At 41.3% G+C, this 14156-nt stretch overlaps 2 protein-coding genes across 3 annotated transcripts in view; one reads left to right on the forward strand and one right to left on the reverse strand.

The window, feature by feature from the left end:
* The window catches only part of cacna1hb (calcium channel, voltage-dependent, T type, alpha 1H subunit b), a 115297-nt gene extending 112578 nt beyond the window's left edge, over positions 1-2719 (forward strand). The window contains exon 35 of one of the 2 annotated variants that reach the window (XM_036137457.1): positions 1211-2719. In XM_036137457.1, coding sequence (XP_035993350.1) covers positions 1211-1903 — 693 coding nt within the window. In that variant the 3' untranslated portion in view covers positions 1904-2719. The remainder of the gene's footprint in view (positions 1-1210) is intronic. The other variant, XM_021322227.2, reaches the window with a different exon arrangement.
* A 2526-nt stretch (positions 2720-5245) lies between these two features.
* Positions 5246-13744, reverse strand: LOC105934046 (synaptogyrin-3). The gene is made up of 4 exons (XM_012873859.3): positions 13370-13744; positions 11792-12026; positions 11499-11644; positions 5246-6127 (listed from the first exon to the last, which is right to left on the reverse strand). The coding sequence occupies exons 1-4, from the start codon at positions 13472-13474 to the stop codon at positions 5900-5902; spliced, it is 714 nt and encodes a 237-aa protein (XP_012729313.1). The 5' UTR covers positions 13475-13744; the 3' UTR covers positions 5246-5899.
* Between the last annotated feature and the right edge of the window lie 412 nt (positions 13745-14156).

The raw sequence follows: 14156 nt of genomic DNA on the forward strand, positions 1-14156 counted from the left end.
ATTGGCTTGGATCGCTCCTCTTCCTCGGCTGGAAATGGTACCAAGAAGAGATTTAGGAGTTCAAAGAGAGGATTGCATGCATTAATGGATGAACACCTTTTAAAAATTATCATTTTGTAGAAATAATATTTAAGGATTTTTTTTGAAGGGCTATAAGTAATAATGACACCTAGGGTTTCAAATTGGAAGAACACATGCACAACAGCCTATGCCGTTTCCTCAATGGTCCGTTGCTGCTGTGAAACCTCACTCAAGTTTAACTTCCACAGGACAGGTCTATGATGTTGTATTCTGTTCTACTTTCTGATCCGCTTCTCTTACTGGCTTCTATGTTTGAAGGCTGCTGCTCTTTTGCCAAGATAAAATACCAAATGTTGCGCTCTGTTTTAGGAAACCTGGGAACTTTCATATGATTGGCTCAGGAACCAGGAAGTAAACACAGGCTACACACTAAGTTTGAAAGGAGAAAAACTTGACTAAAACATTGTTGATGGAGAGGACCGGTTGCTTATAGGGAATGTTACTTCCATCCTAGGTGACAAATAAGAATGTTTTAGGTTGATTTTAAAGTATATTTCTTACTTATTGCTCTTTTAAATTATTTTCAAATGATTTCTGGCTACCTGCATCACATTACCTTAGTTATTTGTTGCATCATTGCTTTTGTGGGCAAAATGGCCAATTAAAAAAAAAAAAAGATTTATAAAACTGATGCTTAAATAACTTGCATACTGAAAGGAAAACATGGTGACAAAAATATTTTATTCAGTACAATCAATCAAAGTTTATTTATATAGCACTTTTCAACAGTCCATATGGTGCACAAAGTGCTTTAAAAGCTAAAAAAAAATAGATGCTGAGACAAATAGATAAAATATAAAAATGTGTAGGAAAATTTGATTAAAAACTAAAATGTGCATAACAGCACAATTCAAAACAATTTTAAGAGCTACATAGAAAAATAAAACCATGAAATAAACAAAAGTTATCCACAATTGAACAGCTAGAAGTAAAAGGCCTGTCTGATCAGATGTGTTTTTAGTTTGTAGCTCTGGTGGTAAACCACTCCACAGCAGCAAAAGCAGCAAATCCTTGCAGATTTTGCAGATGGTCTGCAGGTATCAAGAAGCACATTTAAAATGATGTCGTGACAATTAATTTCATAATATCTCAGCACACGTGTGTGTTTGTGCATGTTGTGTGTGTCCAGGAGGCCGTGCGCTGCGACTCCCTGGATCAGAGCGGCTCGGCTGACGACCTGGCAGAGACCTGCCTCACTGTGCCCACGGCCTCGTCATCTCCGTCGCGCCAGCGATCGTCCAGCGTGCACACACTGAAATACGCTCACCCCCAGAGGGTGATCTCATGCAGGAGCCACAGCCGGAGCCACAGCGAGACCACTACCCACGAACACGTACCTGAGCAGGCCATCTGCGGCTCGCAGCCAGACACAGACGCAGAGAAAAGGCCCGTCAGCCCGCAGGACTCGTGCAGCTTGAAGGTCACCAGCACTGAATCCACCCTTTCCTCTCCGCTCTCTTACTCCAGAGCGGCCTGCCCTGGCGCTGGCGCTGGATCAGACCCCGCCCCCAAGCTGGACGCTGCTGATGAGGAGGTCGATCTTATAAACAGCTCAGTCACACAGCCTCCTCCCGGCTCTTTACAGACAAGCGGACACCTCTCCCCGAGTCCTGGGGAGCACCGGAATCGGCTCAGTGACTCGGCGTCGCCCGTTTCAGGGAGGAGCAGGAAGCAGCGGATGAGCCCGCCGCCGGGGGAGGAGCCAGTCACAATGGCGACTCAGTTTATAGACAGCAGCGTCGAGCTGAGGAGGCGGACTCTGTCGTTTGACGCCACATGCCTCTCTCCTAATCAGCAGGAGGGGAGCTCCGTGGATGACTGACTAAAGATCTACGCATCAGAAGGACGGGAGCTGCCATGGGAAACGGGAGGGTTTCCTGTCCTGCTCTCTTTTCAGAATCACTCAGTGTGTGAGAACAAGTCACGATGTGTGTATGAGGGAGGAGATCTAAAGACACTTTTGTGATTCTTGCTCACAAAGAAAATGCACACGTAAAAGAGAAGTTTCCTTTTCTTCTATCATAGTCTTAGCTTTAGTTCAGGCACGGTAGCTGCCACGTCTCGGCTATATTTACTCAAGTGGTAAAACCTTCCTCTTGCTTGCTCTCCTCCCCATCAGTCGTCTTTTTCCTACAAGCCTAGGTCAGAGTACAACACAGAGATTGTAACGTTTCTTCTGCGCAGTGCCTTGCATAAGTATTCACACCCTTTTTGAACTTTTCCACGTTTTGTCACGTCACAAAAACAAGCTGCCGTGCATTTGAGTGGGATTTCCTGTGACGGATCGACACAAAGTGGTGCGTAATTGCAAATCTAAATGAAATTGATTCCTTGCTTTCGACATGTTTTACCAATAAAAATCTGAAAGGTGTGTCATTGTGTTCAACCTTTCCTGAGTCAGTACATTCAGCCAGATTTTACTGCAATTACATCTTGAATTAAATGTTTCTATCAGCTTTGCACATCGAAAGACCATGAATCGTTTGCCCATTTTTCTTTGCAAAACACCTCATGCTCAGTCAGATTGGATGGCGAGTATCATCTGCCATTATCAGATCATCTGCCATTACCATATAACATAGATAGGATTCCTGGATCAATGGATCGTATTTCTGTGCTTTTTGTCGGTCGAGGCAGATGGCCGTTCACACTGAGCCTGGTTCTGGTTCTGCTGGAGGTTTTTCCTCCCCGTTAAAGGGGAGTGTTCCTCTCCACTGTCGCTTCATGCATGCTCAGTATGAGGGATTGCTGCAAAGCCATCAACAATGCAGACGACTGTCCACTGTGGCTCTACGCTCTTTCAGGAGGAGTGAATGCTGCTTGGAGAGACTTGATGCAACCTGCTGGGTTTCCTTAGATAGAATACTTTCTGACCATTCCGTATGATTTGATGGAATTTGACTTTGGAAAGTGCCTTGAGATGATATGTGTCTTAAATAGGCGCTACATAAATATAAACATGTTAATTGAATCACATTTGTGCCCTCCCTAGGTGTTTAGGGCTGTTACCCCGCTGGATGGTGATCTTCCACCCATGGCTTAAGTCTTTTTCAGCCTCTTACAAGTTTTCTTATTCCTGCTGACGCTGCCACCACTAGGTTTGACGGTGGGGGTGCTGTGTTCAGGGTGATTTTCCACTTATTCGCCCCACACAGCATCTTCTCAGCCAGAAGCTGACATATTAGCCATTTGCTGCTGTGTTCTGTGCACGGCTCGTTGCAAACTGCAAACGTAAGTCATCTACTAGCTTTATTTTATCGCCATCTCTCCTCAGATACGCCTATCTGAGCTATGGATCTCCGCAGCTTGTCCAGATGTTCACTGCTCCTCTTGTCAGTTTAGGCCACGCATTGCTGGGTTTGCAGTTGTGCCGTAGTGTTTCTATTCTTGGATGGTGGATGGAATAGATGAACATTGTTTTTTAACCTAACTCTTCTGTAAAGTTCTCTGCAACTTTCTCCATGACCTTTCTGCTGTGTCCCTTGGTCGTCATGATGCTGTTTGCTCACAAACGTCGTTCAACAAACCTCAGTTCTTCACAGAGCAGCTGCCTTAGAACAGGGATTTATTTACGTACAGACTCATTAAGTGACTTCTATGGTCAGTTTCTTGCACTGGATTTTATTTACGGGTATCAGAGTAAAAGGAGCTGTTGAATGCATGCCAAGCTTTTCAGATTTTTATGATGATTAACATTTATATATCAGCTGACTGTTATGTATGACTTTGCGTTGGTCTATCACATATAATCTCAAGAAAATACTTTGAAGTCTGTGGTTTAAAAAATTCTGTTTGAAGGGTGAAAATGCTTTAGCAAGGCACTGCATTTGTTTATTTGATCAGAAAGCATCAATTGTTCAAAACAACTTATTAGCCAAAACACATTTTTTATAATAAGCTGAACACCTGTCACAACTGACAATAATAGTAGCTGATGCTCATCTTGTTGTTTCACCAGTTTTATTAAGTGATTTCACCAAACAAAATCTCCTCACGTCTTAAACATATTTTTTTTAAGTCCAACTTGATTTCTTTTGTTTACGGTGGCTATCAAAACTTAATGATTGGATGTTTCAAAAGATTGAAGGTGTAATTGGATTATACCCTGAACGTTTGTTTGTCTTAAAGAAATGTAAAGAGGAAAACTGCTTTGGTTTAAATGTGATCTTTCTCCTTTGTTCATCTCTGGCGTATTGACCAGTGGTGCCACTGAATGTTGTTCATTGATTGCAAATCTGCAGCACCTTGATGCGTTTTTGATTTTCTGTGAGGAACATGACTGGATACACCCAGTTCCCGAGAGGCCTGGAGAATCAATTTAGCTTTTTGAACCGTTCAGATCAAAGCATGTAGTGTGACCTGGGCTTTAGTTGTGTCTACCTCTCTTCTTTCTTCCTCCCCTGCTCCCATCCATTTGTATCTTCACTCCTTTTTTTTTTCTCCTTTCTTTCTGTCTCTCCCCTCCCTTTGGACGTCTTTGTATTCTCAGGGTAGAAGTAGTGCAGACACAGTTGAGTGTGAAGCATGTGACTGGAGCTCTGCAGAGTTAGAGGGCCCCCTGTTGTCTGAACTTGGAGCCTGCCCCCCTTTTTCTCTTCATTGTTTAAAGAGACAAAGCTGCACGGGAGCAGGGAGGCGACTTAGATGGAGCTACAGAAGGGCTTATGCAAGTGACTAAACAATGCTTACCGTTTGTAGAGAAGGTTATATTTTATTAAAACTGCAAGTCCGATATGAGAAAGCTGTATTTCTACATTTCTGAATGTCAGTTTATCAGGATTATATCGATAAGTGAGCTATACGTGATTGGACAGAGCTGGAATAAAACCACTTCCTGTCTGACTTTCATACGCCTCTTTTTTCCTGATTCTTTTTTTTTTTTTTTTTCCTCCTAAGGATTGATAGACGATGCTGGTTTCTACCCTGCGCCTGTCCTACAATCTAAAAATACGGCCGACATTCAGCAGCTGCCTGCTACTGCTAATGAATTCAGCACGACTCTATCTAATTACGGGCTTCCAGCAGATGTTGATTAATATGCCTAACACATCCTCGGATGTCGCTTGCGATACATAATCACATTGAAAACTGTTTCCAAGATCGGGGGAAGAAAAGAAGACGCTTAAAGAGGCCAGGCGAACAGAAGCCAGAATCATAGCTCGGATCACTGGTGCTGATGAATTGTTTATTTCATTTTTTTTAACCAACAGATCACAATAAAATATTCAAACACATCAATATTTTACACTGAAACTATACTAAGCAGTCCTGCCAGGAAACTTGCATTTCTTGCAGGTGCTGCCGCCGCTCCCGTTCATTTCACAATATCTCGGTCATGACTTCAGCTGCATGGTGACCAGCTTGTGTTTAATAAAGAGCTACAAAGCTTCCGCGTCTCCCCCTACTGCGTCCGCTCGTAAGGCAGGTAAAGCGTCTTCACTGGTCTACGTCTATGTTAATCTCCACTTCACCGTATGAACATGCAGCCAGGATGTTTCTCTGTGTGGATCTGTACATGTGTTTCCAGGTGTGCGACTGCATTCAGGTGGTAAGTGAGAACATCTGCGCTCGCGTGCATCGATATCTGTGTGTGTGTCTGTGTGTGTGTGTGCGCGCGCGTGTACAGAACAAGTGTTACGACTAACTAAGCTCAGCCAGCAGTTGCCTTGGTGAAAATAGATGTAACATCACATGACCCAGAATCCCGCCGCTCCCCTGGAGGGGAGTTAAAACCCAGTTAAAACCGGCAGGGCGCGTGGCCCCCAGGTCCACCTCGGTGTGCCGTGTCGTTCAGCTCACGTCAACTCTATCTGTGTTTCTAAAAAGCAGGAGCCATGGGTCTTTGCTGTGTGAGCTTCTGGGGGTCCAGGGTTTCGGTGAAGGGCGGGGCTTGGTAAGGGTTGGTGGTAACGATGGTGCCGCCGTTGGGGATGGGGTACGGAGTGGCCCGGACGTTTCTTGGAGGTGGATCAAGGTGCTGCCAGGTGAATATGTTTGTGTTGGCGCCGGTCATGTAGCGTCGAAGCGCGCTGAGCGTCAACACGGCCTGGTAGTGACACAAGCATAAACAATAATTAAGACTCAGTCTTCAGATGTTCAGAGGTCTCAGTCAGCTTTGATGCAAACTATAGGCGTGTAAAGATGCAAGACGATAGACAAAAGAGATTGAGACAATGGCAATATTTTTGTGAAAACAAAGAATTTTAAATGATCAACAATTATTGCACAGTTCAGGAATCTAATCCTGGCTTATTTGTTTTTCAGTTTTTAAAAGGACAAAAGCTGATTGCTACTTCGATTTCTTCATTTGCTGTGCTTTCTCTTTGATTTTCCTTATAAACCTTGATTTTAATAGTTTACAAATCAGTATTTGGGCTTCGGCTTACTTAATGAACAGACACTCATTAAAATCTTTTTTAAAAAGCTCCATTGTACTACCTGATCTATATTATGGCAGTTTTAAATTCTGGTTGAACTGTACCAAAGGTCCTTATGATGTGTCTAAAAGGAGAAAAATGACAAAACTGCAATTTTTAGGAAGTTTTAGGAACAAAAGGTATCAGTGTAAAGAAACTGCTTTGAAGAATCTGAATGTGTTCATTCTAGATTTTGAAAGAAAGGTGATCAAAGTTAGCCTGGTTGTTACCAAAACAGTGAAATTGCTCTTTATTTAGCATCATTTTGGCATTGCAGTGTTTCATTATTGTGGAAACTACACATAATAAGGGCCTCAGTATATAGATTGTGCTCAAATTCATGTTACAAAATAAGTTTAAAAAAACAATAGAAATTTTACTCCAGAACGGAATGGCATTTTGTAAAACTAGTCTAATTCTAAGGAAGCCCTGAAGCCAAAAAGAAAAACATTTAACTCCTCCCCTTTTGTGATTTAGATAAGAAGAAAGGCTTCATAAAGCTAAAATTCTCTCTCTAGAGTTGACCAATGCTTGGTTGAGTTTGTGTCGCAGGCTGGCGTTTGGTGCAGGAAATGACATCACACCCGAATGGTTGTTAAACGGTGGGGATTTGCTATTGGTTTTGGTGCTAACTACTGTTAGCGATACAAGCCAACAACAATATATATTGCTTCCAGAGGTTTGCACTGAAAGAGAAAGATGTTCATCAGTAGATAATTTACAAACAAAAGCGGGTAGTAACTTTGCATTTACTTGGGTAACTTAAAAAAAAAACTTTAAGGAGAAGTTAACAGCAGTATACTTTTTACTTTTACCTGAGTATTTTGAAGTAACACCACTCTTGAGCACAATTTCTGGCTAATCTACCCACCTCCGGTCAATTAAAGGAGCAAAGAGCGATATTTCACCACTAGGTGGTGTTTAAGCTCTGTCTGTAGACCAAAACAAGACAAGGTGTGCCTCTCTACCTCCACTATAGCTGCCACCTGGCCCCTCCTTTCTCTTCCTACTCATCGCCTTATATGCACATATTTGTAAAGGACACAGCAAAACAGCATCACCTTTAAGAGGAACATTTCTTTGGAAGAAGTAAGTAACTCATAACTTTATAACGCTGTTAGCAAAAGAACATTTTGATCTGCTGGGGGTGCTCGCCATGTTGCTCCAATGCTGCGCTGCTCTGATGGTGGCATTTTAGGGCAGGGAGGGGCTAAGCCCTGAGTGGCAGCTGTTCACATGCACGTACATGCATGCGTAGCCGGCCCGGCTATGTAAACACGAGACTGGAGAACAACATAGAGAGATGTGGTGTGACGTCATACCATAATCCATCTAAAAAGATACCTTTAGTTCTTCACATACCCTTTTTTTTAGTTATTTCTGTCAAAAAATTTATATTTTGCTTATTGCTCCTTTAACTAAATAATTAATTAACACATTTTAACCACAGTCCCACCAGACGTCTTGTGAGGCTTCTAGTTTGCAAACAAGCTTCATTTTACTAACGTTATTTTGTATCTGATGAGTCTGATTTGCCATTTGAAGTTAAACTGAATATGCGATAAACAGGAGATAAACACGAGATATTGTCAATGGAAGACCATTCGTCTAAAATGTATACATGACCTACTGTATATGTTGGTTTCAAAGGTTTTATGTTGTGGAAAAACTGAGATCTGGAAATGTGTTTTTCCTCCTCCAGAATTATTTTTTTTAATATATCAATGTGATTTATTTTTATTTATTTTTTATCTTATGATTCTGAGTACCAGAACCTGCACATAATATTATATTTTAACTGTATGTAATGTAATGAGTACTGCTTAAGAACTCAATAATTATGTAGCTTTTGTACCGAATACATTTTTATTCTTGAGTAATGTTTTTGGGTGATGACTTTTTGCAAAAGAGGTTGGTTGGAGCTTTAAAGATTGGATAGTGTACAAAATTACTCAACCAAAGCTTAAAATAACGGGTAAGGCTTTGCTTTGATTCTGATTAAGATCTGCTCTTGTTGCTGGTTCTGTTTTCCTCTGAATTAATCTTATTTGACTCTTTTGGGTCAGCATTAGCCATCAGACAGAACGAGTGGAACAGAGATTTCTGAAAATACTCAATAACGCACAGGAAAGCTGTTAAAATAGACTCCACAAGTTTTTATAAAAACCTATTTTTATGCTTTCTAATGTCATGATGAAGGCCTCCTCTATTGTTTTGGTCTGAAGATTAAATGGCATGCAGAATCATATTTATGATTTCTCAATGTTAGCAAAAGGTTTTAAGTGATGATAACTTTTTTTATTCAACCCCTTGTTCATGTTTCAATGATGCTTTAGGGCAGGGGTGTCAAACATACGGCCCGCGGGCCGGATCCGGCCCGCCGAACAATTTAGTCCGGCCCTGTGGCTAAATGCATTATCATTATAAAAAAAAATAATAAATGATAAAAGGAAGAGAATGATAAAACAATTATTGAAAAAACATGTACTTCATTTAATTGAAAATATGCAGTTCCTATATTGTCCACGAGGGGCGCTGTGTTTTAATTAACAGATTAACCTTCAGGTGTGGAAAAATTCAAATCATTTCTTAATTTTTATCTGTTTGATGTATTTTGTCATGCAGGACAGTGTTTTTAAGTTCCAAAAAATGTGAATAAATGTTTTTCAACATTGTATAATCACTGTGATCAGTTCTTATGCATAATGCACCAGTAACTATTTAACTGTGTAAAAGTATTGTTGAAATTGCACATACTTTTCTTAAAAACGCTGAGATTATTCATAATATATTGTGTAAAAGTGAAATTAACTTAATATAAAAATCAACAAGTCCACATTTATTAGTTCTATTTAATCTTGCAATGAGTTAACTCGTGTGGCACTCTTGAGATCAGATTAAGCTGAATGCGGCCCCTCAACCAAAATGAGTTTGACACCCCTGCTTTAGGGCTTTAACGCAAGAAGCTTAGAATCAAACTTTAACTTTAAGTTATAACCTAAAATAGTAACCAGGAAACTAATTTATATTAAACGCAAGTCAAGATCACAATGCACATTTGCTTAAAACTTACATAATCCACAAAGCTGATTAGACAATACAGCCTTGCAATTATAGGTCTGTACATTGTGTTGTTTTTAGAGCAGTTCTGAGATTTCTACTTTGAACTTTTAAAAGGTTTAATCCCTCAAAAATTCTCTGGATCTATTTTAATTATTGTAGAAATATATAGCTCTTCACAACACAAACCGCTCAATTTAATTCCAGTGAAGGACTTTAACAAAAAGAAGCAAATCTTTTAAAACAATCTAGTACAGGACATAAGGAATGTTCACTCACTGTAAAAAGAAATTATAGTCTTTTTCTTCATTTTTGTGACTTAATGAGAGATCTCACATATTGCTGGAATCAGCAGTGAGCGCTGGCTTGCTCTAAAAGCAGGGTCCACCCTCCACAGAGCAAATCAGACAAACAGCCATCAACAAACATGCTCACTCTAAGGAAGTGGCCATTCAACCTAACTAGCTTGGTGTTAGACTGTGGGAGAAGGCTGGAGACATTTAGGCATGAGAAGAACATGCATGCTCTATGGCAAAAGGCTTGGGCCTAAATTCAAACATTGACATTAAATGAAAAAATAAATGCACAAAAGCATTTAAATGTGTCAAGAATTTACAAGTGGGGCTCCTCTCTGCTCTTCCCTGGGATGGAGGGAGACAGCTATCCCTGCTTTACATACAGAAGTGCATTCTCACAAACACCTACAGGTGTTTGGATTCAGGTGCTTACAGATGCACTTCTATACAGAAAACCCCTATTATTATCTTTATCTGTCACTTTATACATCCCGTATTAAATAATACTGTGTATTCTTCAGTGATGGTATCAAGACGTTGGTTGTTTGTGCCTGTAAAACGTTGTCGGTTTGTTTTCCTGTTCTTTTTATATCTCTCTTTGCAGGTGTAGAAGCAGACTCCGAGGATGTTATCTTGCGCTCTCCTTTTCCTCTCCTCTATTTTTTCACCTTTTCTCCCTTTTAGCATTTGTCTCATCTTTTTCTCTAATGATGCTACAGCAAAGGATTTTGAGCCAATGACATAGATTGTTAACCTGACCCTAGCCAGATGAACTTCGCTCTGCCTAGCTCCACTCATCCATCTGGGACAGATCCATAGGAATGGCGTTTCAGAAGGCTGGGCCTTATCAAAAATCCTTGCATATGATTGGATAAGCCACTTGTCTGTCATCTTTATCGACGTGCTATTTCAACCACTCACACTGAAGCTAACCCGTAACGCTGATGAGAGCGACGCAGGAAAAAACAAAAACAAATCCGGTCGGGAGAAGGGCGAAAACATGGTTTCCACCAACAAAAGCCTTCAGAGCCGTTCTCTGATGTTCTTTTAATGAAACAATATTAGGTAGATTGGACAACACGGAAGAAATAGCAGCATCAATGTTAACGCTTGCTTCCTCGATGCGAGCCACCATTGTTGTCTCAATCAAAACAGTCTCACGGTCGCTACTCCACTACGTCACATCTATGAAACTCCAGCCCTGCGTCCTGATTGGCTGGACAATAAAATTGGTTGAAGAAATCACTCTCTATGGAAGATGTCCCAGATGGATGTGAGTGGAGCTAGGCGGAGCTAAGCGGAACGAAATTCATCTGGCTAGGGTCAGGTTAATAGATTGTTATGTTGAGTAAAATATTCACGTTTTTATTTTCTATTTTAGTTTTTAGTTTTAAGCATTTATTTTATTTGTGGACCTGAAGCACTTTTGTGCCTCCATACAACTGCAGTGTGTGTAAATGTGTGTTTTAATATGGAACAACACAAGAGGTGGGGAGTGCCCTTTTGTCCGCATGAAGGAAATAAATGTGTTTTATGTCCAGCAGACACAAATAATCCAGATAACAAATGACCTAGATGATGGTGATGATGATTAAAATAGATAGAGCCACTGTAAAAGGATGGAGAGAATAAAAAAGGTACAGACCCAGCTGAGGACTGAAAAGAAGCAGAAAGCGATGATGGCTCTGGCGGCGTCCGAGCCCTGGGCCAATGGCAGCTCGTCTGGAGACGTGGCCTGCCACTGATTGGCCAGAAAACAGAATCCAACAAACCACAGAAAGCTGGCAACACCTGGAGGAGACAAACAAGCCTGTTTTTACACTTTCCCACGTCTATCCTTTGTTTTGGATTTTCTGAAACTTTCTATTCTCCCTTTGCTTAAATCAGGCAGAAGCATGTTTAGAAACAGGATTTTTATTTCGCCTGCCTGTTCATTACCAGAGAAGATGAGGTCAAACAGCACGGCTCGTTTTCGGTCATTGAGGTTACTCATGGAAGGGAAGTAAACGTCCAGGATCAGGAAACAGATGCTGCCGAGGAAACAGGCCACGCCGATGGTCATACCAAAGTTACAGGCATCAGAGTTTTTGTTGAAGACGCACAGCAAACGTTCACTGCCGATGTTGATGTAGCCCTCGTTCACTATGCAGCTGAACACCACGATGGAGAAAACCTGCAGACAGAGAAGAGTTGTCATCTAAGAGGGGATGAGCCCAAACCGATGCTCGAAAACCTTTCATTCGTCTGAAAAACCAAGCCGAAATGTAGTTACATGCAACCTAAGATTACATTAGACACTGGAAGTGTTATAATTATTCATCAACAATACTGCAAACTTTCAAACCGCGACCAAACCATGAAACTTAAGGCAGATTTGCACAAAGGTTCTTACTTGTCCCTTTTTTTATTTTATTATTTCTATAAAACAAAATCTATTTCATTCATTGTGTTCAAACAAAATAATTAATAATTAACTATGAATTTTATGTAGATGTATTCATAATTTAATATTTTTGCTTTAATCTAGCACTTTGGCCTCTGTGTTTGTGTTAAGGGCATTATAAGTAGGATTGAGTAGCTACCCAGAAGGATTAATAGTCGGTGGATGGATGGATGGATGGATGGATGGATGGATGGATGGATGGATTTAACTAAATTTAATCTAGTTTTGTTAACTTTATTTACTGACTGTTGGATGCTTCAGTAACTGCCTGTAACATAATGAATCCATTATGATTCATCCACGGATGCCCCATTTATGGACACCTGATCTGAATCATGTGTGTCAAAACTGAAACAGAACAGTTTCTTCTGGTTCCCCAACCTGGTGAATCTACTGCGTGTTCGGAGATTTCTCAGATTACTGAATAAAAAGCTGATTTTCCTTCAGGCTCTTGTCCTTCGCTTGGAAACGTTGCTTTTTCTTTGTTTTCCGTGAAAACAAAGACATTTTTGTTTCATTGTTTTAACAATTCAAGTGGCGTCACTTTGAGAGATGGAGGCAGTCTGGCGACGATTTTGTTTATAATTCTCAAGCAAAAATTATGAATTATTAATTCTTCACAGCTTCCATGCTTGCGCCGACTATATTATCGATCTGTTAAATGCACGGGAGTTCCTCTTCGACATTTAGTTTTTGATGTTATTTTATTTTATTTTTATTTTATTGCGAATGCACCTTTTTGCCTCTATTAAACCGTGTTCCTCTGGATAATGAGAGAAAACACGAACACATGATGACTCACAGCCGCACAGCATCACAAAGGAAACGGGGTTTCAACCTGATCAGAAGCTTTTAAAGCATGAAGCCGCATCTCGTTGGGCTCTTATAGACAGAAACGGATCAATTCGGTTCCTTACATCTGGTAATTAAGCTTTGTGTTAAAGCACATCTGTAACACCTGAGTGGAAACGCGTCAGATTATCGCGGAGCAGAGGGGCAGAGAGAAGGGGGGCTGCAGCCAGGCCCGTCCATTTACGCAGAACCGCATCCCACATATGGCAGAGGAGGCTTACCCACGACAGTAGTCTGAGGATGGTGCGGGGATGCGTGAAAAAGGCGACCGGATCGAAGGGGACGTTCCCGGCCTTCCTGGCGCCGTACGCGCCCGCTGTCTCCATCCCTCCCCGGGTTTCAGCTGCCTGGACGCGGCTGAGAAGGCGAGAAGAGGCGGTGTGAGAGCAGCCTGGAGCGCTGGCGTCCCTCCTCCAGCCTCCGGATGAAGTCACAGCGCGTCACCGAGGCTCGTCTGAGGCTGCAGCGTCTCCGGAGTGTCTGCAGCCCGAATCTCGGCGCCTACATCTGAACAAATGCGCCTCTGCGTTTCTGTTTCCTCTTGTTGTTTGCTTTTATCGTTTGTGGATGTTGGTGTTTTGCTGTTCAGAGGAGTTTAGATCCTTAATGCAGCCTGATGTGCCGCAATGCACTGCTGGCTGGCGACTAACGCGGTTTATTTCACCAAGTTGGTTTAAACTTTAGATTTTGGCTTTAACATAATTATTTAATAAAAAATACATGCTTTTAAAAAAATGCACGTTTGAATTTTTTTACAACCAGCAGGACTGACAAAGATGCGCAAATAACTTCATTATTCCACTGTTAAGAAGTGGGTTTTAGTCAGGCTCTTTCGGGGCATTCAGCATTTTTCTTCACGTCTCCATCCTTCCATCCATCCATCCATCCATCCATCCATCCATCCATTCATAATTCATCCATCCATCCATCCATCCATCCATAATCCATTCATCCATCCATAATCCACCATCCATCCATCCATCCATCCATCCATCCATCCATCCATTC

Source organism: Fundulus heteroclitus, chromosome 5 (assembly GCF_011125445.2).
Source record: "Fundulus heteroclitus isolate FHET01 chromosome 5, MU-UCD_Fhet_4.1, whole genome shotgun sequence".
NCBI classification, from domain to species: domain Eukaryota; kingdom Metazoa; phylum Chordata; class Actinopteri; order Cyprinodontiformes; family Fundulidae; genus Fundulus; species Fundulus heteroclitus.